The sequence below is a fragment of the Bos indicus genome, chromosome 1 (assembly GCF_029378745.1).
Source record: "Bos indicus isolate NIAB-ARS_2022 breed Sahiwal x Tharparkar chromosome 1, NIAB-ARS_B.indTharparkar_mat_pri_1.0, whole genome shotgun sequence".
In the NCBI taxonomy this organism is placed as follows: domain Eukaryota; kingdom Metazoa; phylum Chordata; class Mammalia; order Artiodactyla; family Bovidae; genus Bos; species Bos indicus.
This window is the reverse complement of record NC_091760.1, coordinates 96,246,538-96,273,404: the sequence shown is the minus strand read 5'-3', so window position 1 is coordinate 96,273,404 and position 26,867 is coordinate 96,246,538. Positions and strand designations below refer to the sequence as shown.

The following is a 26,867-nucleotide window of genomic DNA, read 5'->3' as shown; positions in this document are numbered from 1 at the left end:
TGTCATGTTATAAATCAGATAATATGAGAAGTGGGCAAATCTTCAAGTGTATAGACCAAAGCACAGGGAAAGTTTTCTCATACTGTCACCGGGCAAAATTATCCCAGAAGAAACAAAACATCTTTACTTGAAACCCTGGCAGACAGAAAGACACATGCTTGAAAAGTCAGAAAGAAACAAGAGGATTAAAACAAAGATTTCCACCATAATGGTACACTCAAACCACTGGAAGGCCTTAGATCATGAAAGGGGTGCCTCTAGGGAGGAGGACACAAGCCAGAGCACATCTAAGCCCCCACCTCCAATCTGGCCAGGGCCCTGAATCCTCATCTGCTTCACACACTGGGGGTTTGGGACAAGACCTTATTTGTCCCTTCCCCACAAAAGAATTTGATTAGAAAGGTGGGAAACTACAAATGGTTCTGAAAAACGGGATATTAAAAGAAAATATCCAAGTGCTAGTCCTTGCTCTGACATACGATCCTGATCAGGGCACTTTTGTGTCTCATGTCACAGGGTTTGTAACTGGGAGCTGGATTTATGCCAGGGCTGTTGCATTTACTTGTTACTAGGTCACTCTTCTCAGCTAAGTGACCCAGAAAGAATGCCAGGCGGGAGTGGGGGTGGGGGTTGGGGGGCTGGTTTCCATCCCTTTCTGCACCACCTCTCTGTACTGCCCACCAGCTAGGACCTCTCAGTCCTTTCATCATCATCTCCTGGCCAAACCTGAAGCCTCGTGGGCCTTTTTGAGTGAATATGGACACTCTGCTTTTCAGAATATTGAGAACAGGACTTAGCATTCCCCCTAAAATTCTAACAATGAGACGGTAGGGAAAACAGAATTAAAATTCCAGGAGACAGGAAAGAACCTTCATGCTTCACTTACAGGCAGAGACTCTTATTACCAACCTTGTTGAAGGACTGCTGCCTAGAATACTCATAAACCATCATGTGCAAATCATGTCACTGTAAGCATTTATTTATTTATTTTTTATCTACTTACTACAAGGAATATGGAAAGCTCAATAACTATTTATGGCTTGAGGATAATTTTAAAATTATCTTTAAAATTAATTATGTATAAAGAACTTTATATAAAGTTCTTATCTCCATTTATAATATATATTAATACGTACTAAATCCCTGGTGGCTCAGTGGTAAAGAATCCACCTGCCAGTGCAGGACATATGGGTTTGATCCCTGGGTTGGGAAGATCACCCGGAGCAGGAAATGGCAACCTACTCCAGTATTCTTGCCTGGGAAATCCCATGGACAGAGGAGCCTGGCAGGCTACAGTTCAGGGGGTTGCAAAAGAGTCAAATACAACTTAGCGACTAAAACAACAAATAGCAACAACAAATAACTAAAATATTAGTAATTTTATATTTGTATATATATTGTGTGTATATATCTCATAAATGGAGATAAGCACTCTCTACTCTCTTTCTCTCTCTGTATATATATACACACACACACATATGTGATAGGCAATTAGTATAAGAGAGAGACTAATATTTAAGTTCTTTTATACTTACCAAGTGTCCTAGGCCTACCATGTAAGATTTTAGGCTCTATTTGAGTTTTATCAACTAGTGAACAGACCAAGATTCAAATGCAAAACAAAGAAATGTGTCCATCTGTTCAACGCTCCACTGAATAGATGTGGAAAAACATTTCCATGCCTCCAGCCAGTTTACAAGCATGACTGACTGAAAGCTGAAAACAGAGGATTTCAGAACTTTGGCACCTGTAGTTGAAGTGCATTATTGCCTGTAGAGCATTTCCTCCGCCGGTTGAAATGTCTCCTTCAAAACCTGGCAGAAGTGGTATCACAACATACACCCGGTATCTCTGGCTTCCCCTGCAAAAATCAGACATAGAGAGTTTCATCACAAGGGAAAAAAGACACAGTAACAGTTAAAATTGACAGCCAAGCAGTTCACGGTTTTGGAGACTGAGCGAATGGCTTCCCACAATACCCTCTATCACGTTCCAGGCTTTGGCGGAGAAGGGCATGTTGCTAGACTGAAAGCCAGAAGTGGCGGTCAGGCTAACCATTCGTAACAACCTGAAAAATAAGCTGCACTTGGCAGTAAAGTGGGAACTGTATCCACTATCTCTCTACAGCACAATCCTTCCTAGGACAAAATTCCTTGTAAGAAGGCCTTGCGTGGACCCCATGGAAGTTAGAGAGGTGACAACAAAGATATTTGAAAAGATATTATCCTAACCATTTCTTGTGGACAGTAGGCATTCAGTTAGCAATCACTGAGTAAATGAGTTCCCACAGCCTAAATCTCAGGGGAAAGACAAGGTATTGGACCCAGGATATTTTCTAGTGCAGAAATCATCGTTCAGAAGCTCTGCTTCACCCCTGAAAACTCTGCTTCAAATGCAAAATATTACCGTGGGTCCATCAAGAATTTTAAGTAACTGACGTTGAGTTTTAAATCTCCTGCATATACAAAATATTTCTTAGCTCACTCTCCCAACTGATTAACAACAGCCTTTGAAAGAAAAGCCTTTGAGCTGCTTTTGCTAACTCAAGGATGTAACAAATGTTTAGAAGAAGAAAGTGTGGGTCCTTACTTTGATCTGCGTTCAGAAAGTCAGAAATTTGGAGAATTATGTTCAAATAGATACTGCCTCTTTGGAGGCGAGACTGTTAATGTCCTTATCTCTGGAAGACACACAGGAAGAAGGGCAAGTCTGGAGGTGGCCATGGTATCTACTATGGTCAGAATCTCACCCATTTATCTGAGAGGTCTACATTCTCACAAAGATGCTGCTGCGGGTTAATTTTCAAATTGGAATCTACCGAAACTTTTCATAATACATAATTCCTAAAGTGCATTTTCTTTTAAACCGCTACATTTTTCTTTTTTTTTTTTTTTAAAAAGTGCTACATATTTCTTTTGGGTGAATATTATTACTACTCTCAGAGGGGTCAGACTTCATTACTGAGGTCAGCTTACCAAATGAAGACTAGGGAAAGTGTGGCTTGAGACAGAAGCCACAGCCAACAGGACAGAGTCTAGAGGCCTTTGAGCTTAACTGCAGAGCCAAAAATGAGGAAATCTGAACTAGGGTACTGTAATGGCATGAATTAATCACTAGATGGCAAACACAGTTTGAGTTGGAAAATTTTTTTTTAAAAATATGAAGTGTTAAAAGTTCTCTGTCAGATAAGGGTAAGAAGCTCACATTCCTAGATATTAAGCTAGAAAATGGGAAGAACAGAAAGAATACCTAAGCTACTGTCCCACCAAGTGAAGTCGCTCAGTTGTGTCCGACTCTGCGACCCCATGGACTGTAGCCCACCACGCTCCTCCATCCATGGGATTTTCCAGGCAAGAGTACTGGAGTGGGTTGCCATTTCCTTCTCCAGAGGATCTTCCCGACCCAGGGATTGAACCAGGGTCTCCTGCACTATAGGCAGATGCTTTACAGTCTGAGCCACGGTATTTAAAAGTCCAAATGAATTTTATACTTGAAAATTGACACCATCTGGCCTCAACAAGCTGGTCTGAGTGCAATGGTGTTTATCATTAATCACAGCCAGTTACAGACGTCTTTGGAGAAGGAAAGGGCAACCCACTCTAGTATTCTTGCCTGGGAAATTTCATGGACAGAGAAACCTGGTGGGACTGAGCACACATGCACATGGTCTCAACTGTTTTTACAGAATCACCTTTAGTCTGATTCTCCCAGACCCACACTCCAGTGACGGGACATCACTGCCCTCTGTTCAGAGGTACACCCGCACTAAAGCAGGTTAGCCAACCTAACTTGTCTGTCCCCAAGCCTGGACGTCCTTCTCCTCACAGGAACCCTCTTCCTCTTGCAGGACTGAGGACTGGCTCTTCGCACCAGGCCATCCTGGATATGCCAGTCAGAACTGACTTGCTTCTGCCTCCACATTCCTGCTGCACGTGGCGGGCATGCCTACTCAGCACCTTCTTTGCTTTACACAACAGTGACAGGTACGTCTGCTGGCTAGGATATGTGATAAGCCCCTTTGAAACACAGGACATATGTCCACTTCGCTTTCTATTTTGGGCAGTGCCCAACAGAGAACCTTTGCACAAGCATGCACCTGGTACTATTTGCTTTGAGAGGATGGGGTCTGGTTGGAAGAATGTTTGCTTCTGGAATACCTCTGATAGACAAGAGGTTCAACAGGATATTTTTCTTTAAACTAGATTACATCTTAGTTGAATTTTTTTATTGTGGTAAAACATAAGTATTAGTCAATCAGTCGTGTCTGACTCTTTGGGACCCCATGGACTCTAGCCCACCAGACTCCTCTGTCCATGGAATTTTCCAGGTCAGAATACTGGAGTGGGTTGTCATTTCCTTCTCCAGGGGATCTTCCCAACCCAGGGATTGAACCCACGTCTCCTGCACTGCAGGCGGATTCTTTACTGTCTGAGCCACCACGGAAGCCAGTGGTAAAATATATGTAACATAAAATTTACCATGTTAACCAATTTGAAGCATACCATTCAGTGTTATCAGTTACTTTCACATCTTGTGCAACCATCATGATCTCTACTTGCAAAAGTTTTTCATGAGCCCAAATAGAAACTCTGATAATTTTGCAATAACTTCCCATTTCCCCTCCCTGCAACCTCTGGCAATGTCTAATCTACTTTCTGTCTCTAGAAATGTGCCTGGTCTAGATATTTCAGCTAAGTGGAATCAAACAGTATTTGACCTTCTGTGGCTGATTTTATTTCACTTAGCATATCTGTCAAGATTCATCCATGATGTAGCATGAGTCAGAATTTCCTTCCTTCTTATGGCTGAGTAATATTCTGTTATATGTAGAACCACATTTGGTTTATCTTGTCATCTGTAGGCGGGCACTTGTGATATTTCCAGCTTTTGGCTATCCTGAATAATGCTACAGTGGATTTGTTATTGTTGTTCAGTCGCTAAGTTGTGTCGGACTCTTTGCAACCTTGTGAACTGCAGCATGTCAGGCTTCCCTGTCCTTCACTATCTCCCAGAGTTTGCTCTAACTCCTGTCCATTGTGTCGATGTTGCCATACAACCACCTCATCCTCTGTCACCCGCTTCTCCTGCCCTCCATCTTTCTCAGCATCTGGGTCTTTTCAATGAGTCAGCTTTTCACATCAAGTGGCCAAAGTATTGAAGCTTCAACTTAAGCATCAGTCCTTCCAGGGAACATTCAGGATTGATTTTTAGGATTAACTAGTTTGATCTCCTTGCTGTCCAAGGGGCTCTTGAGAGTCTTCTCCAGCATTGCAATTTGAAAGCATCAATTCTTCAGTGCTCAGCAGGGAATGTGGGCATATAATATTTGAGTCCCTGTTTTCATTTATTTTATATACCCAGGAATGGTGTTACTGAGTCACATAGTTATTCTATGTTTAGCTTTTTGAGGAATCACCAAATAAATTACATTTTTGAATGGATAACATATGCTCACAGAACAAGTCTTCAGAAGTGGAAGATTATACAATGAAAAAACTTCTTTTTCACTCCTTTGTCTCTAGCCTTCATTTCCCCTCCCTAAGGGCAATTCATATTACTTTTTATGTTCTTTCAGAAATAGTCTATGAACTTATAAACATATATATGCATTCCTTCCTTCTACACAAATGTTAGAATCACTGTAAACATGTTTCTGAATTTTTAAAAAACTAATTTATCAATATATCCTGGAAATTCTTCGATATTTGCACTTAGAGAGATGCCCATTTTTAAAAACAAAATGACAGTATTCCAAATCCATGCCATGATATTTAAACCAGTTCTCTTTTGGTGGGCACTGAATCATTATGGACTTCCCTGGTGGCTCAGACGGTACAGCGTCTGTCTACAATGCGGGAAACCCGGGTTCGATCCCTGGGTTGGGAAGATCCCTTGGAGAAGGAAATGGCAATCCACTCCAGTACTATTGCCTGGAAAATCCCATGGACAGAGGAGCCTGGTAGGCTACAGTCCATGGGGTTGCAAAGAGTCAGATGCGACTGAGTGACTTCTTTTTTTTTTTTTTTTTTTTTGCATGCTGTATGGTTCTATTTATGTGAAATCCAAGAAAGACAATGCTAATCTGGCATCAGAAGTTGGCTGCAGAGGACAATGGCAAGGCAGATACAAGAGAACTTTCAGGAGTAACACAAAGGATCTATATTTTGCTGCAGTTACACAAGTATACATACAGTTATCAAACCAAAATGAAATGTCTGAGAACAAAGTTGAAGGACTAAAGCTACAGTAATCGAGATGCTGTGGTATTAGTAAAATAATAGACAAATAGATCAATAGGCAACAGAATAGGCAGCCCAGAAACAGACACCCATAAACTTAATCAATGTTTGACAAATAAGCAAAAGCAACACAATGGAGCACAGTCACTTAAACAAATGCTGATTTTAAAATCAGATTATTTTCTTATTATCAAATTTTAAATGTTCTTTGTATATTTTGGATAATAGTCCTTTATCAGGTGCATCTTTTGTGAATGTTTTCTCCAGTCTGTGGCTTGTTTTCTAATTTTCTTGACATTGTCTTTTGCAGAGCATAATTTTTCATTTTAATGAAGTCCAACTTATCAATTATCTCTTTCATGGATGATGTCTGGTGTTTTATCTGAAAAGGCATCACCAGTTACAAAATAAATGAATCATGGGGATGAAATGCATAGTATGGGGAATATACTCCAGAATATTGTACAGTGACAGATGGTAACTAGATTTATTATGGTGATCATTTTGTAATGTATAAAATACGGAATCACTATGTTGTGCATCTAGAACTAACACAAGTGTTGTAGGTTAATTATACTTAAAAATAAATATGAAAATAAAAACTTAAAAAGACATCACTATACCCAAAGTTATCTAGGTTTTCTCCTATGTCATCTTTTAGGAGTTTTATAGTTTTGTGTTTTACATTTAGGTCTGTGATTCAAGTTAATTTTTGTTAAGGGTATAAGGTTTGTGTCCAGAATCATATTTTTGCATGTGGATGTCCAGTTGTTCTAGCGACTGAGTGACTTCATGTTCACGAATCATTTCAAATTTTTTGCTACTCCAAAATTCCAAATACCTATTTTGCTATGTGTGCTGACACACATAAGTTGCTTTTCACATTGGTTAGAAAAATCTCAGAAGTAATATTTTTGGTCTTGAATACCAAGTATTTGTTATTCTGTGTGTAAAAGATAGTTCCCTTGTATCTTTGTGTTTTTTTTTAAAAGCAAAGATGACTTCAAAATGTAGACATTTGGAAATGTCCTATAAAAACCTTCTATCTTTGGACAAAATATTCTTGAAGAGTCAGTTTGTAGAAATCAGACTACTCACATTTTCTTGTTCTTGGGACTCTGTTAGTTCTTTGCTCTTTTTCTTTTTTCAATGTAGCAGTTTTTTAATTTCCTTAACAATGAAATTTTTAAGTTGTGTTCAGGAAATTAGCAGAAATGACTTAGATTTTCACTGCCATAAAAAACAAAGGGCTCTGGAATTTTAAACTATACAACTGTTGCTAAGTTTAAGTCAATGAAGAGAAAATTTTATGTGCTAGCATGTCCAGTCTCCCTTCTTGATCCAGTCCCTAGAAAACAATGGTTCCTGGCTGCTAAGAATTCTAACCTCTTCTGAAACATCCTTACAACGTTGAGGTGGTGAAATGACAGCAGTTGGTGTACGGCAAGAACCTGAGCCCCTACTGTGCAGAATTATTTATGACTTTAAAAGCAAAAGAAGAGCTAGTGGGCACCAGGTCATCATGCAGGTGATCGCTTTATCCACTTTAGTTCAGAACAATTTTATAAAATTGCATTCTCAGGCTTTTTGTTAAAATACATTTTTCTTTCAGAATTCACTAACTCTCACAGCAGTGTTACGTACGATAGCTAGAAATTGGAAATAAATGTCCAATAATGGGGAGATGATTAACTAAATTATGTTATAGCCACTCACGGATATAACTTCATACAGCCACAAAACAACCACTGTGATCGCTTCCTAGCAAAGTACTTCTGGTAGGCTACAGTGCTAAAACGGCCCTAATGCAAAGCTGCAATCACAAGACAATCACAGATGTGGCAGACTGATACTATTAACTATTAAATTTTTCTCCTTAAATGTGTTTACTTCCCTCCTCAGCAACTGGAGATATGAAGGAGGCCTTGCTCTAGGATGATGCTCTTACAGAGGAGTAAGGGCACAAAGATATCAGCTTCTTAGATTTAAGGAGCTGGGTAGAGATCCTTTGAGCTGAAGCAGGAGTTTAAAGAAATAAGAGTGATAAAGAAAATGTGGTACATATATACAATAGAATATTACTCAGCCACTAAAAGGAACGAAATTGGGTCCTTTGTAGAGACATGGATGGTGGACGGACCTACAGACTGTCATATAGAGTGAAGTAAGTCAGAAAGAGAAAAACAAATACTGTATATTAATGCATATATGTGGAATCTGAAAAAAATGGTGTAGTCATTTTTACAAAGCAGAAAATAGAGGCACAGACCTAGAGAACAAATGCATGGACACCAGGGGGTAAAGGCAACAGGATGAATTGGGAGATTGAGACTGACATATACACAGTATTGATACTATGCAGGCAGGCTGAGTCCCTTCAGGCATGCCTGACTCTTTGTGACCCCATGGACTGTAGCCCTCCAGGCTCCTCTGTCCATGGGATTCTCCAGGCAAGAATATTGGAGTGGGTTGCCACACCCTCCTCCAGGGGATCTCCCCGAGCCAGGGATCAAACCCACATGTCTCATATCTCCTGCATTGACAGGCGGGTTCTTTACCACTGGTGCTGGTACGATGTAGAGAATAGATAACTAGAACTTACTGTATAGCACGGGGAACTCTACTCAATGCTATGTGGTGACCTAAACGGGAAGGAAATCCCTAAAAGGGGGATATATGTATATGTAGAGTTGGTTCACTGTGTTGTACAGTAGAAACTAACACAGCATTGTAAAGCAACTATACTCCAAAAAAATGAAAGTAAAATAAAGAAATGAGTGAGACTCAGGGCAGGGACTCTGTCCTTTGTCCTCAAGTAGAATTCCAGGGAGAACAGGACAGGCCCTATTCACTCTCAAACAGGATATGGAGCCTTGAGGATCTGAGCCTTGCTTCCAGGGAACACTCAGAAGTGATTATCAGCCTACAGGATGTGGAAGCAATAGAAGAGAAAGGACAGAAAGGCAGGTTTGAAAGGAGAAGGCTGAGGCCCCCAGGCTACATAAACAGATGCCAGAACAGGTTTGAGCCAGATCCATACTAAGCGCTAGGAGCCCTTTCCAAAAGACCCAGGGCCCTGAGAGTCTATACCAAGAATGTGGGAGAGGAGGAAAGACCAGGGAGCATCCTGATGGACTGAATATGAAGCAGAGATAACCACAAATCATTGAATTTGGTCACATTTATCAGGAAGTAACTAAACTAATTTTCCTTCTATTGTATAGAAGTAAAACTTGAGACAGAACTCCAAGTGAGTTTTGGGAAAAGGAAATAAATTACAATTCAAAAAGTATGTCTATATATGAATATGGACCAAAAAGAAAATAGGAAAATAAAAAGCAAATTGTCCAGGTGGTGAGAATGTGGGATCTCTAATATTTTTAATTTTTGTGATTGCTGAAATGCTCTCTGTCCCTTTAAAAACAGAGCCCTAATTCAAGCAGTGGCTTTCCTCAGGCTTCCCTCCCTGCTCTTCTCTCAGGTAGAATCCCCTCCTCCTTCCCCTCCCCCTCAGCATGGTGCAGTCAGAAGAGGGGTCTTCTGCTCAGAGTAGGGTCTCAGGATCTATAAGACGGCCTTAGAGGAGCTCATTGTGCTTCTCCTGTGATGAGACATTTTACTTTTTGAGAATTTGAGATTTATAGATCATATTTCATTGCCATAAAGATCAAGAGCTGGTATAAATCCTCTCGTTGTAGATTTTGCAGCAGTGAATGTCGCCAGAAATAATAACTGTGGTTGGGGCTTCGTGTTTCTTTATGGGGAGAATTGTACTCTACAGTGGTATCAGTTATGGGAGAGTTGGTCTCTGTAGCTTCTCTGTGGTTTGGGACATGGCCCATTTTATTTTGTGTTTGGCAAATCTTTTCAAATGCAGTAAACCTTTCTGGACTTCAAGTTCTTTCATCTGCAAATGAAGGAGTTGGTGAAAATTATTGCTAGTCCACTAGAAATGCTGGTTCTATTTAGCACGACTTTGCATATTATATGTGAGACTTTATAGATAGGACACTGCATACTGTGTTGTGCAACACACATAATTTTTTTCATTGGTTGTTTTTTGAAAATGGCAAGCTTTTAAAAAATAATTTATTTATTTTTATGTATTATTTATGGCTGTGCTGGGTCTTCATTGCTGCTTGTGGGTGGGCTTTCTCTAATTGCAGAGAGTAGGGGTTACTCTGTAGTTGCTATGTGTGGGCTTCTGTCGTGGAGCACAGGCTCTAGGTACGTGGGCTCAGTAGCTGTGGTGCATGGACTTAGTTGCTCCACAATATGTGGGGTTTTCCCAGACCAGGGATCGAAACTGTGTCCCCTGCATTGGCAGACAGGTTTTTTTTTTGTTTTTTTTTTTAACAATCAAGCCACCAAGGAAGCCCCCAAAATGGCAAACTTTTAAATGTAAGAATGTTCAGGGTTAGTCCAGCATGTGTAACTTAGACTTCAGTCTAGGCTTGATAACCTTCGGCAGGCATGTCCCTCAGTGCAAACAAGATGTCTCAAATAAGACTCGGAAAAATCTCTTATGAAACTACACTACAGCCCAGTCATTTTCATTCTCATTTCAAAAAAAGAATCTTTCCTTTCTTTCCTCTCTCTGCCAAGGCATGTGCTCAGACTCAAAATGATTGCTGGCCTCTGCCTGGTATTAATCTTTCTGCTGAGAAACCATTTATCTAATTTTTGGAATCAAATAAGAGCAACTAAATGATCTAAATCCAAACTTCTCCTGCCACATTCTGTCATCTCTGCCTTAATGTAACCTCTTCTCCAGGAATTTTAAACAATTTGGAGGTTATCCCACAAGGTAAAATGTGAAACCAGCCATGGGCATACTTAAATTTCATATTTTTCTACTTTTTTTATTGTAACTGCAGCTTAAATTTCTTTAAGACAGTGATTCTGAAACATACCCAACGTGTTCTTTCAGCTTGGTACGCAAATTATAGGATATGGTAATTATAGGATGTAGATTTTTCTTTAAACCTAAGAAATATTTATCTATCAAGCAATTACTTTGAAAAAACGAAAGAAAATGTTCATCTGATTAAAAAAAAAATTAAGGTAAAGTATCTCTCCTAGATTTCTGGGAGAAATGAGAACACCTCCTCTTCCCCTGGAATGAGCAAAGTTTTGTAGTCAAGCTACAATGGTACAAGGTAAAGAGCACAAGTTGAAGTCCTGAAGACATGATCTGAGCCCCGGTTACACTCATCAACAGCTGTATGATGTAGGCAAGTTACCATAATCACTCTTGGCCTCAGCTGCCTCATCTACAGAATGGAAATCATTTGCAGCCATTTCATGTGAGAACTGATGAAAGAATTAAATAAAGGAATGCATAAAAAGCATGTTGGATTGGAATGACTCAAAAGTGATTTGATAACATTATTAATCAATCAACAACCAGTGATTTCAATTAGAAAGCTTGTACACCTTCAAATGCCTAAAGTTAAAGCAAAACTGAACTCACATTATGTTTTGGAATACATTTTATTTTATATTTGGGAGGAAGGTGTAATCCAGTCAATAATAAGGAATCCAAAAATTGATTCCTATGAGGAATCAGCTATAGATTTCTGGCAGGCCACCTCTAGACAGAATTTCAATCATGTGCCTCTACTTGTCACAAAATGAAGAAGCACCAGTCATAGGGAACCAAAGTAAGTTGTCCTTCAGCAATAGTCATCTAGTAATTTTAAATGGGTCTCATTCAACATCCCTTTAAGAAAAAGCTTGTTTCTAACATGAATATTAATTTCTAAATAATTGATAGAAATTAATAGTATTAATTTCTAGATAGTTGAACCAGTCACCCTAAAGGAAATCAACCCTGAGTATTCACTGGAAGGATGCTGAAGTTGAAGCTCCAGTACTTTGGCCCCCTAAAGTAGAGAGCTGACTCATTGGAAAAGACCCCAAGGCTGGGAAAGATTGAAGGAGGATAAGGGACAACAGAGGACGAGATGACTGGATGGCATCACCGACTCAATGGACATGAGTTTGAGCAAACTCTGGGAGATAGTGAAGGACAGGGAAGCCTGGGGTGCTGGGACTGCAAAGAGCTGGACACAACTTTAGCGACTGAACAACGACAACAATAAACAGTTGATTTGAGAATTGTGATTCTTTATCCCTGCTCGACTTTAGTGTGAGCTAGCACATTTCCAGATGATGAATATCATGGAAATAACATAGTAATTTCTTACATGAGCTGGTCCTTGACAGTTTTCAAATTGCTTTCACATCTATTCATATGGGTTAGGTAAAGCAGATATTATTATTCTCCTTGTTGGTGAAAAAAATGGAGTGCCCAGAAAGGCAGAAGTGATAGATTCGAAAGGTCATATGCCTATAGACAACAGAGCTGGGAAGAACCCAGATCTCCAGACATCCGGTTCCCAATTACTTTCAGATTCTCCAGAGGAGGTTCCTCATACCATCACTCATGGCCAAACTGTAAGCATCATCTGGCACTATTCTACAGTTGTAGGAAGCATGAAGAGTTTGAGAAATTTTCAAAACTCTATTTTCCAATGCAGTTTAATATCAAAATACAGACGCATTTAAATCAACTTCCTATTTCACTGCATGTGTCAACTTCGTAGTGATAACGGTGCAAAATGAAGTTTCACTTACAAATTTTTTACTAAGGCAGCAAAATCATGCATGTGAAAGTTCCATAAGCAAAAATGGTTTCATCCTCAGAAACCATCCATGTGTGGCATACGTGGTTTTACATTTTCTAGTTGGATCAATCGGTTATACTCTGTCTTTTGGCTTATTCAGACATAGTACAAAGTGCCAATGTTAGGCTGTGGATTATGATTTCTTCTCCCTGATCTCTAGTCCTATTTGAGCTGTCAAAGACAGAATTCTAGCTGGCTGAGAGCTGGTCGCACCTTCAGGACAGTTTTGGTTTTTAGAGCAGACCTTTTGTTTTCTGCAGAGATTCCCACAGCTATTTTTGGTTCAGCACTGGTGAACAATATTCTGAGGCTCTAGGTTATGAATCAGAACATGGAGGCTTGGCCTGGTTCTGTAAAGAATTATGGATGCTGAGAAGGAACCAGGAAAAAGTAAGGAGGTCAGAGAACTCATTATAGGAACTGGTGTGGGGCTGCCAGTGCTGGTAGAATAGTTAGCAATTTAAAGACTCCGATCTCTCTAAGGTGGGAGGGCTCTGGAAGAGAGCCTGTGTTCCTTGGTCAGGCTGGCCGAATACTGATTGCTGTTTCCCTCCATCTGCTTTGTGATGAATTCAATTCTTTTCCCAACAGCCAAAATTATACTTGTTGCTAGGCATGTGACCCTGGCAGGGCAGTTCTGAGACTGAGAAGAGTGGAAGGAAGAGAGAGGGGTAAGCTTGGGGATGGCCCATGATGGCTCTCAGTGAGAAGGAAGCTGTCTACAGCCTCTTTTTACCAGTTTCCTAAGAATACAAGCTCACAGGTTTGAAATTATTCCATAAATAAATATTTTATAATTTGGAATTAACACAGGAAATGAACAATAATGTGGAGACACAGAGAAGGGGGGAAATGTGAAATATGATTCCGGGATACGTGTGTGTGCCCATTGGAAGTCTGAATGAGTGATACACATGCCACTTTGCAGTGACTGTCGAAGCAAGTGGGACTATTGTGAGATCCATGTGAAATGACACACAGCGAATTTGAAATCTGATGATTTCGTTTCCCAGTTTCTACAGAATGAGCTTGAAATGGCCCATTTTTAATGTGCTCTGTGAACTCCCAGGCATGAGATAAAATCTGCAACAGATGCTACCTTGCCAGGCTCTCTAACCATGGATCCGAGGGTCACTGGGAAATGTTCCATCAGAATATATCTTAAAGTTCTTTCCAGCTCTAAAAAGTGCTATAATTTTAGAAGAAGTGCAAATTTCAGAAGACAAATTAATATGCTAAGGAAAAATATCCTTTCAGGTTCCGAACAGTTAAAAACAAATCTTACAGATACTTATTAAACCATATACTATAGGGAACTATTAACTGGGATGAACGAAGCTGAGATTCATCCTACTCTGATTAGCTGATCACAGCTCCAAAATTCATGATTCACTGCTCAGCCCAATGAGCACATTTGTCAACTAAATGTATTTTTGTGACTTATTTCAATTTCATGAAAAAATTATTTTTCTTTTTTGTTCAATGTGTTTTAGAGACCAAGAGGACACTCCTGCATCAATAAAATGCAAGAGTTGACAGAAATATAATGCAGTTTTGTAAACGTAAAATTGTTTCCTAAAACTGGGAGACTGAAAAGGATGCAAGGAATCTCTCTGTGTGTGTATGTTTAACTGTAAACAGACTGTTTTTAAGTTATCTCAGAAACAGTCTTATGGTGACTTTCTTAATAAAAGCATTTGAGAAGGCAAAGAATAAAGATCATCTGTAAAAATACAGACCGTCATTAATATTTATAGCCATATATCCTGTTCTAGGGGCTTCCCAGGTGGCGCTGGTGGTAAAGAGCCTGCTTGGCAATGCAGGAGACTTTAGAGACACAGGTCCGATCCTTGAGACGTGAAGATCCCCTGGAGGAGGGCACGGCAACTCACCCCAGTATTCTTGCCTGGAGAATCCCATGGACAGAGGAGCCTGGAAGGCTACATAGGGTTGCAAAGAGTTGAACACGACTGAACCAACTTAGCACGCATGTATGCATGCTGTTCTAGATGAGTACTACATCATCTTGGCTGTGCCCTGGAATTACTTGTAAACATTTATAAAATAAAAGTGCCTGGGTTCCCCTTCAGGACATTCTGATCCAGTAAGGCTGGAGTGGAGCCAAGCCCTCTGTGTTTTTGTGAAATGGTGATTATGATGCGTAGAACGGATCCTGCAGCATGGGTGAGTCTTGCGCCGCACTGCTCAGAGGCCCTCACTGTGGGCTCAAGACAGCCATTACCTCAGCTGCTGAGACTGCTGGCTGCTGCCCCTCACCACTCATGCAGGGTGGTCCTTCTCAGGAACTGACCGCCAGAGGCCAAAGGAGCCTGCCTCACTCAAGGTCATACCCATTTCCCGGAGTCGGCCTACATCCAATGACCGGTCAACAGGAGGACAAGGTTATAAAGGCCCAAACTGCTTGCCTCAATGTGGAGCAACCCTGAAGTGGCCTGGAATCCTGTCAATGAATGGGAGATACAGGTGGCGCAGTGGTAAATAATCTGCCTGTCAGTGCTGGAGAAGCAAGAGATGCCTTTTGGATTCCTGGATTGGGAAGATCACCTGGAGTAGGAAATGGCAACCCACTCCAGTATTCTTGCCTGGTAAATCCCATGGACAGAGGAGCCTAGTGGGCTAGAGTCCACGGAATTGTAGAGTTGGACATGAGTGGGCACGGAGCCAAGCTGCCAAGCTGCTATGGGATGCCCTTGGTCCGAAGTCCAAACACTTGGCCTCAAAGCTGTTTTTGTCTTCTGCTGTTAGTGTCCCAGACAAAGCACATCACCTCTTTCATCTGTTTTTTTTTTTTTTCCATCTGTCTTAACTTTAAAAATGGGGCAAAGAAAAAGATACATATTGCAATCCCCAGACCAATCACTAAAAAAATGAAAAAGTATTAAATGCTAATAAAGGCATCAAACAGAAAAAAATAAAAATGTACAGCAACAATAATAACAACAACAAAACTATATGATCTACTTTCAAGAGTAGTTGTGAAAATTCAATGAGTCTGTAGATAGAAATTGTGAATTATATAAAGTGCTGTGAGCTTCCCTGGTGGCTCAGTGGTAAAGAATCTGCCTGCCAATGTAGGAGACACAGACTCAATCCCTGATCCAGAAGGATCCCATATACCCTGGAGCAATGAAGCCCGTGCACCGGTACTATTAAGCCTGTGCTGTAGAGCCTGGGACCCACAGCTAATGAGACTTTGTGCTACAACAAGACAAGCCATCACAATGAGAAGCCCATGCACTGCAACTAGAGCAGCCCCCACTCGCCGCAACTAGAGAAAAGTCCATACAGCAACAAAGACCCAGCACAGCCATAAATAAATAAATGAATATTTTAAAAATGCTGGTAGTTGCCATTGTAATTATTCTTAGGTCTAAAAAGCCCCACATATTTTTATGTGAAAAAAGATATTAAAGTACTATATGGCATTGGAAGTCAAAAAATGGTTTAAGCTCCAAATGTATGTGTACTTAACATTCTCCACTGTATACGTTCAATGAATTGAAACAATAAAATGTAGTGATTTTCTTGGGCTTCTCTGGTGGCTTACTTGGTAAAGAATCTGCCTGCAATGCAGAAGACCGGGGTTCCATCCCTGGGTCAGGAAGATTCCCTGGAAAAGGGAATAGCAATCCACTCCAGGTTTCCTGCCTGGGAGATCCCATGGACAGAGGAACCTGGTGGGCTGCCGTGCATGGGGTTGCAAACAGTCGGACACGACTGAGTGATGAAACCACAACCAGTGATTTTCTGTATTTTGCTGTTCCTATACAGAGCTGAAATCAGTCATAAAACGAGCTAGTCGCACGTGTCAAGACAATTCAGCTGGGAAAGAATAGACTTGTCAAAAATGCTGCTTGAACAACTGAGTATTCCACATACAAAAAAACAAAGTTAGACCTCTATCTCACAGCATACACAAAAAGTAACTCAAAATTAATCAAGTCCTAACTATAAGAGCTGAAACTATAACATTCTTAGAAGGGAACGGGATAAATCTTCATGATTTTGGACCAGACAATGTTTCTCCAGCTATGAAGCCGAAGTACAAGCAATAAAGGGAAATGAAGATAATGAACTTCATCAGAATTTAAAACTTTTGTGTTTCAAAGGACAGTATCAAGAAAGTAAAAAAGAAAACACACTGAATGGAAGAAAATATTTGCAAATCATAAATCTGCTTTGTATGCAGAATATATAAAGAACTCTTACAACTGAATAATAAAAAGACAACCTAATTTAAAAGTGGACAATGATAATACATGAATGGCCAATAAATAAGAAAATAGTATTATCAGTCACCAGGAAAATTCAAATCAAAACTACATGAGATACCATTTTACATCTACTAGGATGACTGTAGTCAAAAAGAGAGATAATTGTAACTATTAGTAATGATACAGAAAAATTGGAAACCTCATATACTAGGGGAATGTAAAATAGTGTTGCCACTTTTGAAAACATTCTGACAGTTCCTTAAAATGTTAAACATAGAGTTACCATATGATCCAGTAATTTTACCCCTAAAGTAAAGAAAACATGTCTGCACATAAAAACCAGTACAGAATATTTATGGTAGTTTTATTTATAATAGCCAAGAAGTAGAGACAAACCAAGTATCTACCAACTGATGAATGGATAAGTCCTTTTATATGACACATATACAGATAATGGGATATTACCTGACAATAAAAATAAATGAAATACTGATACATTTTATAACATAGATGAGCCTTGAGAACATTTAGCTAAGTGAAAGAAGCAAGTCACAAAAGGCCACATATTGTATAATTCCATTTACATGTGGCATTTCTAGATGCCACAAAGACCAGGCAAATCTACAGAGAAAGAAAGTAGATCAGTGGTTGCCAGGGGCTAAGAAAAGGAAGAATAGGCAGTAACTGCTAATAGGTATGGAGTTTCATTCTGGAGTGATGAAAATACTGTAAAATTGATTCAGAGGTGGTTGCACACAACCCTGTGAGTATACTAAAAATGACTGAATCGTCCACTTTGGGTGCATTGTATGGTATGTGAATTATATCTTAATAAAAGTGTTATTAAAGACAACAATCACGTGAGCTGAAAAAGACAGAGGGTAACAAGAATTTAATATAACCCATGGGAAAATGTTTTGACTATTTTGCTTTGATTTTTAAGTGAACACAACTCACTGTCTGCCTTTAAATAAATCAAATCACAAGTCTAATGCGTGGGAAAGAGACTGGCCAGGAAAAAATGGCTGCTCTGGTAGCATTCAGAGTCCCTCAAAAATGGACTCAAAAATTCTCAGCGACTGATGCAGATTTAAGGACTCAATAACCTACTGCTAGCTGAACAAAAGTCATGTCTGCTAGGAAAAGACAGTATTTTTAAAATGGGCTTTCGAAAGTCATTTTAGCAGTAAATGCAAGAACATCTGCAGTAACAACTTCTACCAAAATGCTAAAAAGCTTACCTGTGAGCTTTAAGTATCCTCTGAGCAATGGCATCGCCAATCTTGTTGAACACAACTCTGTCATCAGAGCAGCTTATGAAAAACTGGTTCTATGCAAAATAAATGAGATAATTATATAATAAATTTCTATCTTAGAAGTATGCATGTAAGGAAAATGTGGTATATAATAAAAAAATTACACTGATATTAAAAAAATATATATTTCCCTGAGCAGATATGTTCTGATCCTGATCTCACTATGGGTCTCATGCAGTTCTAAACAATATCACTTATATGATCTTCCACACAACTTTTTGTTACCACTTCCAATTCTTCTAAAATATTGGGCTTCTCTGGGTCCCAGATAGTTTGAATCCAATCATAAGGCAAACCATTCCACATCACAGTAATCCAAGTCTATGCCCCAAGCAGTGATGCTCAAGAAGCTGAAGTCGAATAGTTCTATGAAGACCTACAAGACCTTCTAGAACTAACACCAAAAAAAGATGTACTTTTCATCATAGGGGGTTGGAATGCAAAAGTAGGAAGTCAAGAGATATCTGGAGTAACAGTTAAGTTTGGCCTTGGAGTACAAAATAAAGCAGGGCAAAGGCCAACAGAGTTTTGCCAAGAGAACGCACTGGTCATAGCAAACACCCTCTTCCAACAACACAAGAGAAGACTCTACACATGGACATCGCCAGATGGTCAATACTGAAATCAGATTGATTATATTCTTTGTAGCCAAAGATGAAGAAGCTCTATACAGTAAGCAAAAACAAGACCTGGAGCTGACTGTGGCTCAGAGCATGAGCTTCTTATTGCAAAATTCAGGCTTAAATTGAAGAAAGTAGGAAAATCACTAGACCACTCAGGTATGATCTAAATCAAATCCCAAATCCCTTATGATTAGACAGTGGAGGTGGTGAATAGATTCAAGGGATTAGATCTGGTAGACAGAGTACCTGAAGAACTATAGATGAAGGTTCACAACACTATGCAGGAGGTGGTGACCAAAGCCATCCTCAAGAGAAAGAAATGCAAAAAGGCAAAAATGGTTGTCTGAGGAGGCCTTACAAATAGCTGAGAAAAAAAGAGAAGTGAAAGGCAAAGGAAAAAGGGAAAGATATATCCAACTGAATGCAGAGTTCCAGAGAACAGCAAGGAGAGATAAGAAAGCCTTCTTAAGGGGACAATGCAAAGAAATACAGGAAAATAACAGAATGGAAAAACTAGAGATCTCTTCAAGAAAATTGGAGATAACAAGGGAACATTTCAGGCAAAGATGGGCACAATAAATGACAGAAACAGCAAGGACCTAACAGAAGCAGAGAAGATTATAAAGAGGTGGGAAGAATACACAGAAGAACTAATAAAAAAGGTCTTAATGACCCAGATAACCATGATGGTGTGGTCACACCTACAGCCAGACATCCTTGAGTACGAAGTCAAGTGGGCATTAGGAAACATTACTATGAACAAAACTGGTAGAGGTGATGGAATTCTAGCTGAGCTATTTCAAATCCTAAACGATGATGCTGTGAAAGTGTTCAAGAAGCCAGCAAATTTGGAAAACTCAGCAGTGGCCACAGGACTGGGAAAGGTCAGTTCTCATTCCAATCCCAAAGAAAGGCAATGCCAAAGAATGTTCAAACTACCATAAAATTGGGCTTACATGCTAGCAAGGTAATGCTCAACTCCCTCAAGCTAGGCTTCAATAGTACATGAGCCAAGAACTCCCAGATGTACACACTGGATTTCTAAAAGGCAGAGAAACCACAGACCAAATTGCCAATATCCATTGGATTATAGATAAGGCAAGGGAATTCCAGAAAAATACCTACTTGGGCTTCATTGACTATGCTAAAGCCTTTGACTATGTGGATCACAACAAAGTGAAAAGTTCTGAAAGAGATGGGTATACCAGACCACCTTATCTATCTCCTGAGAAACCTGTATACAGGTCAAAAAGCAACAGTTAGAACTGGACATGGAACAATGGACTGGTTCAAAATTGGGAAAGGAGTAGGTCAAGGCTGTATATTGTCACCCTGCTTATTTAACTTGTATGCAGTATACATCATTCAAAATGCCAGGCTGGAAGATTCACAAGCTGGAATCAAGATCTTGGGAGAAACATCAACAACCTCAGATATGCAAATTTGTTGCTGTTTTTGTCTTTCAGTCACTAAGTCTTGTCCAACTCTTTGCAACCACATGGGGACTGCAGCATGTCAAGTTTCCCTTTCCTTCACCATCTCCTGGTGTTTGCTCAAACTCATTTCCATTGAATCATTGATGCCATCCAACCATCTTGTCCTCTGTTGCACCATTCTCTAGATGATACCACTCTAATGTCAGAAAGCAAAGAAGAACTAAGAGCCCAAGAGAAGAGTGAAAAAGCTCGCTTGAAACTCAACATTCAGAAAACTAAGATCATGACATTCAGTCCCATCACTTCATGGCAAATAGATGGGGAAAAAGTGGAAACACTGACAGATTTTATTTTCTTGGGCTCCAAAATCACTGCAGATGGTGACTGAAGCCATGAAATTAAAAGACATTTGTTCCTTGGAAGAAAAGCTGTGAGAAACTTAGAGAGAATATTAAAAAGCAGAGATATCACCTTGCCAAAAAAGGTCTGTCTAGTCAAAGCTATGGTTTTTCCAGTAGTCACATACAAATGTGAGAGTTGGACCATAAAGAAGGCTGAGCACCGAAGAATTGATGATTTCTAACTGGGTGCTGGACAAGACTCTTGAGAGTCCCTTGAACTGCAAGGTGATCAAACTAGTCAATCCTAAAGGAAATCAACCCTGAATATTCATTGGGAGGTCTGATGCTGAAGGTGAAGCTCCAATGCTTTGGCTACCTGATGCAAAGAGCCGACTTATTGGAAAAGACCCTAATTCTGGGAAAGATTGATGGCAGGAGGAGAAGGGGATGACAGAGGATGAGATGGTTGGATGGCATCGCTGACACAATGGACATGAGTTTGAGCAAACTCCAGGTGATAGTGAAGGACAGGGAAGCCTGGTGCACTGCAGTCCATGGGGTCACAAAGAGTTGAACACAACTTAGTGACTGAACAACAGCAACATATCATCTTAGTCAAGTAGAAAGCTAAACAATTGTGTAATTATGCAAATTCCTTGTAGATTAAGTTTTTAGAATGGTAGGAACATTCTGAACTTAGTAGGGAAATCAGGTTTTCCAGACATACTGTGTAGATGCTTATGATCAAAAATCCTATATTGGCAAACATTCTATCTCATGCTAAGTTTACTTTCTGAACAGGGTAGATGGAAGAACCCTGGTTTAATTTTCTCCACTATTTCCTATTATCTTCTTTGGCCTTATCACATTTGTTTAGTTCTCTTACTATTCCTGAACTTCTATTTTAAGTAGTTATAAATCTCTCTTGCAAGTATGTTGTACTATATAAATCAATCAATAAGATGGAAAGAGAAATATTTTTTTTTTTGCTTTAAGTACTTCTGCTTATAAATTCATGCATCATTATTTAAAACTGTTACTAAAAAAAACCAGGTACAAGATTATTATTATAATGGTATGAAAGATTTAGCTGCTGCATAAAGGATTGTTGAAAATTAGGTACAAATATTATGAATATTACATATTCGATTTACTATACAGATTGTTTTAACACACCTGTAATTTATAAGTATAGTCATCACAGAGTAACCTCTGCTAATCATCTTAAGATAAAGTAATATATAGGCAGTAACTCAAAATAGGATTATCATCCTTTGGCCACATTATAATTTTTACTATTGCACAAGCTTTTAAATTTCAGTGCATAAATCTGTTAACAGCTTCCAAAAGACAAACTTAGAAGAAGTCTTTGCTCAAAAACTCATTTGAGAATATGTTTCCACTTTAGGGCAGCAAATAATCAAAATCTCAGGGGCTACCAAACCATGTTTGTTCTTTGAATTCCTATCACAGAGAAGCTTAGCATTCCTCAGCAGCTGTAACACACACTCACGTCCTTCAACTTCTCCTTTTTTGGATACAGGAGGGTGCATGCCAACCGCCTACTCTGGCTACAGGCATTTCAACCAAGTTTAAGTCCATAGCCATGTGCATGGCACATGGCATTACTGACCTTGTTTACTGCCATGGTAACATTACAAAGAAAAGCGGATTTAATCTATGAAAAAGAGACAAAGCAAAAAAAGCATGCAGGGCAATGGATGAACCAGCTATTAACATCTTGCATTCGTATTGAACAATTGTTAAAATTGTAATACTAACAGTTTTATTAAACTCTAGACTTTATTTAGATTTTACTAATTTTCCCACTAATGTCCATTTTCTGTTGTATGATCCCATCCAGGATACCACGCTAAATGTAGCCTGCTAATATTTTTAATCAGCCTTCTCTTTCTCTAGGCCTATGAAATAAATTAAGCTCCAATTCTTTCTCACTTGCCTTTAATGAACTATTACTTCATGGAAGGGAAGGGCTAGGATTCAAGGAGAAGGAAAGTGGGGCTAGAATGTTTTTCCCCAGCAACCCCATCTATTTATTGAATTTGTTACAATATTGCTTCTGATTTATGTTTTGGTTCTCTGGCCATGCGGGCATGTGAGATCTTAACTCCCCAACCAGGGATGGAACCCACAACTCCTGCATTGCAAAGCACAGTCTTAACCACTAGACTGCCAGGGAAGTCCCTCACCACACATGTTTTAAAATTCAATGGGAAAGAAAAGACTAAAATAAAGAGGATAGATGTGCTCTGAGCTATTTTTCCATGGTCACGACTTTTTATTTTTAAAGGCTATTCCAAGTGTTCACAGCTGGCTTCAGATCTACTTTGAAGTACGATTAAGGTTCCCAAACTAGTACCTGCAGATTTTCTCCTAGTCTCTACACACAAACTCTGGGATCTGAAAAAGCTTTATAACGAATAGTAGTTGACACGGAATTGAAGAAGGTGGTACCTGCCCTCAATATTCTTACTTCTCCCTTTTCCATGTTCCTTTTCCTGCCTCTCCCCGCTCCAACATCCCTGAACCATGGCATCCAGTGGTCTCTATGTTAACCGGTTAACAGCTTACCCCTGCATGTGCTCTCCTGAGGCAGCACGCACCTCATCTTTACACCCTCCAACTCAAGCCAGATCAAAACTTACATCTCCATGGTGGGATATTTCTGGCTAATAACATTATAAATTGATACATTCTGATAATAAGGACTTGGGGAATTTCTATTAGAGTCCCAAGTTAATGAAAATGCAGAGTGAATGTCAGGTATGCCAGGGAAGTCAAATTTCAGGTGACCTCTTCACATCTTAACATGCGCTCATTAATGGAACAAGTCCTGAGTGGGGACCCTGCACTCTTTGTGTGATATTACAGGAAGGCAGATTGTCATACCAATTTAAGGAACAAGACTTACTTCTAGGGATTTCCCTGGTGGTCCAGAAGCTAGGAGTCCACCTTGCAATGCAGGGGATGCAAGTCCCATCCCCGGTCGGGCAACTAAGGTCCCACATACCATGGAGCAAGTGAGCCTGTGGGCTGCAATTTATGAGCCCAGACATTCTGGAGCCTGTGTGCCACAACTACAGAGCTTGCGTGTCACAACTAGAGAGTCCATGTGCCACAAAAAAAAGACACCACATCATACAACCAAGGTCCCACATGCCACAACTAAGACCCAATTCAGCCAATAAAGAAATAAACATTTCAAAAAGACTTACTTCTATATAGATATAGTGCTTGCTGTTCTCTATCACATAGACGTAAGCAGCATGGATGGATTCTTCATGGTACTTGATACCAGCAGACCAATCAGCAGCAGAGCGGAGTAACTATAAGGCAGCAATCAGAAATGAGCAAATGTAAGACAATGGAGATGATACCAGAGGAATTAATACAATGAAGTCCACCTTTTTTCTTCCAAACAGCTAATTGATCACAGTGGCTTGTGTGACATGTGAGCACTGAGGGAGAGAAGGTGGATAGGGAACTGGTCCTTAGATATAATCCACAATAAAGAAGCCCAGCTGGAAATCCAGTCCTCAATATATGCTCTTCCACCCAGGATTATTTTCAGTCATGACTGGAAATCAGGAGATTGTGGTTTCTAAAAAGAGCATTTCAGAAGCACCTCTTTCGGTGGCTGTGAGTAGGGTGGCCGTTTGTACTCTTCATTCCATGATGGCCCCACAATTATACCAGAATTCTGGTGTATTAATAACACTTTTACTCTCAAAAGTGTCCTGGTTTGAATCATATGATATGGTCACCCTAGCTCTGACTTGATAATGTAATTACTCTTCTCCCTCAAATATATATTGTTCAGAACCGCTGTTGTTCATTTGCTAAATCATGTCTGACTCTTTGCGACCCCATGGACTGCAGCACACCAGGCTTCCCTGTCCTTCACTGTCTTCTGGACTTTGCTCAAACTCATGTCCATTGAGTCGGTGATGCCATCCAACTATCTCATTCTCTGTCACCCCTTTCTCCTCCTGTCCTCAGTCTTTCCCAGCATGAGGTTGTTTTCTAATCTTTTCCAATGAGTCAGCTCTTCACCTCAGGTGGCCAAAGTATTTTAGCTTCAGCTTCAGCATCAGTCAGTCCTTCCAGTGAATATTCCTAAAGGGTTGATTTCTTTTAGTATTGACTGGTTTGATCTCCTTGCTGCTCAAGGGAGTCTCAAGAGTATTCTCCAGCACCATAGTTCAACATCGATTCTTAGGCACTCAGCCTTCTTTATGGTTCAACTCTCACATTTGTACATGAGTACTGGAAAAACCATAGCTTTGACTATACAGATCTTTGTTGGCAAATTTCAGAATAATACATTCTAGAATACAAACAGATTCATTTAGACACTTAACCTTGATTCTGATTTTAATTAACTGTCTGATCCTTGATGTGTCACTTCAACTATCAAGTTTCTCATTCATACCGCCTCCCTCTCTTCAGACACTCACCTGCTCCCACTTGGATTACAATAAGAGCTTCCAGCTCAGACACCTAGTATATGGTAAATACATGAATGCACAGTGAGACTGCCCGCGTTCAAAGCTTAGCTCAACCACCTAGTGGCTTTCATCTTGGTCAAGTTCCTTAACCTCTTTGTGCCTCAGATTTGTTCTATAAAACTGAGTATCCACTTTGCAAGGTTATAAGAGGATTCCAAGAATTACTGTGCAGTTTGCAGAAAGAGGCTGAGCACCTAGTAAGTGGTACATAAGTGTTTGTTGTTATTAATGAGAACCTTAGGGGATGCATTTGAGCTGTAGCAGATCATTCCATAGATGCTTCTGACTATAGCTATGCTATAGTCTGGCCACATGGAAGGCTTTTTCAACACTAAGAATCCATTGGTTGTAATTTTTTTCAGCATTCTAACCACTGTTTCAGTATACTGTTGGGCATATAGTAGGTGCTCAATAAATACTTATTACTTGACTTTCCTTAAGCAATAGAATGTTATCATAGAAGAATCACTATAAAAAATATATTCACTAATCCTGATTTGAAATGAGTACTGAAACTGTTCCTCTTGAGGTCAACTGAAATTGAAAATAAAAGAATAGCCTATACTTATTAGAAATTTATAAAATGATCCAATACAAAATCAGTTTTATGTCTGTTACAAATAAAAGGTCTGGTAAAATTCTTGCTTTAATCAATAACTTTAAAAATTGCACATACTGATATAAGACTACTGAAATCCAAACCTAATACTAAAACTGATTGTGCCATGCTCAGAATGTATTTCTTTATTCATTATGAAGTACTTATTATAATATAGCTCCCCAAAAAGCATTTTATTTAATGCTATCTGATGAGTATGTATAATGAAATTAGAAAATTTAACTATTAGCAAGAATAGTCAAATATCTCAGAAGGAAACTTAGAAGGAAAACTTAGATAAATATAATGCACACTGGAAAGTATCTTGATTCACATAATCTTCACCATTACTGTTCATCAGCATAAATAACAAAGGTTAAAAAAATAGAGGTTTCAATTCTTTCTTCACTCAAATTTATGTTGAATTTTGCTGCTAAGGTGCATGGCTCTGAAAATGCAGGTCATCTTGAGCAGATTCTTTGGCCACACATCCTGATACAATTCTATATTACTTTGTCAACAATGTGTAAAACTGCAGAGTGTACTGGAAAGGTAGGAACACTTGAGGCCTGCACTATCACTCTGTACTTACTAGCTCTTTGCCTTGAACAAGTAATTTTAATATCATGGAGGCTTGATTTCCTCCTTTGAACACTTGAGATTGCTCTGTCTGTCCCTGTTTTTCTCTCTCTCATACACACACACTTGTCTACCCACACATTCCCACACAGAGCTGCTGTAAAGAAAAAAAAAACGGCATGACAAACACAAAGCATTGTTATACAGCACACAGTAGATATTTGATATATGGTAGATCTACCTTTCTAAAGGCTTCCTTGGTGGCTTAGATGGTAAAGAATC

The 26,867-nt window shown here is 39.5% G+C and overlaps 1 protein-coding gene across 8 annotated transcripts in view; it reads right to left on the bottom strand.

Moving 5' to 3' along the window:
* Positions 1-26,867, bottom strand: part of PLD1 (phospholipase D1) — a 283,505-nt gene that overhangs the window by 89,539 nt on the left and 167,099 nt on the right. For all 8 annotated transcript variants that reach the window (XR_011570916.1, XM_019959589.2, XM_019959595.2 and 5 more), the window contains 3 exons: positions 24,116-24,226; positions 18,405-18,493; positions 1,748-1,861 (listed from right to left, as the gene is read on the bottom strand). Coding sequence is in view for 7 of the 8 variants with exons in the window: in XM_019959589.2 (XP_019815148.2) it covers positions 1,748-1,861; positions 18,405-18,493; positions 24,116-24,226 (314 nt within the window). In the remaining variant the exon portion in view is untranslated. The remainder of the gene's footprint in view (positions 1-1,747; positions 1,862-18,404; positions 18,494-24,115; positions 24,227-26,867) is intronic.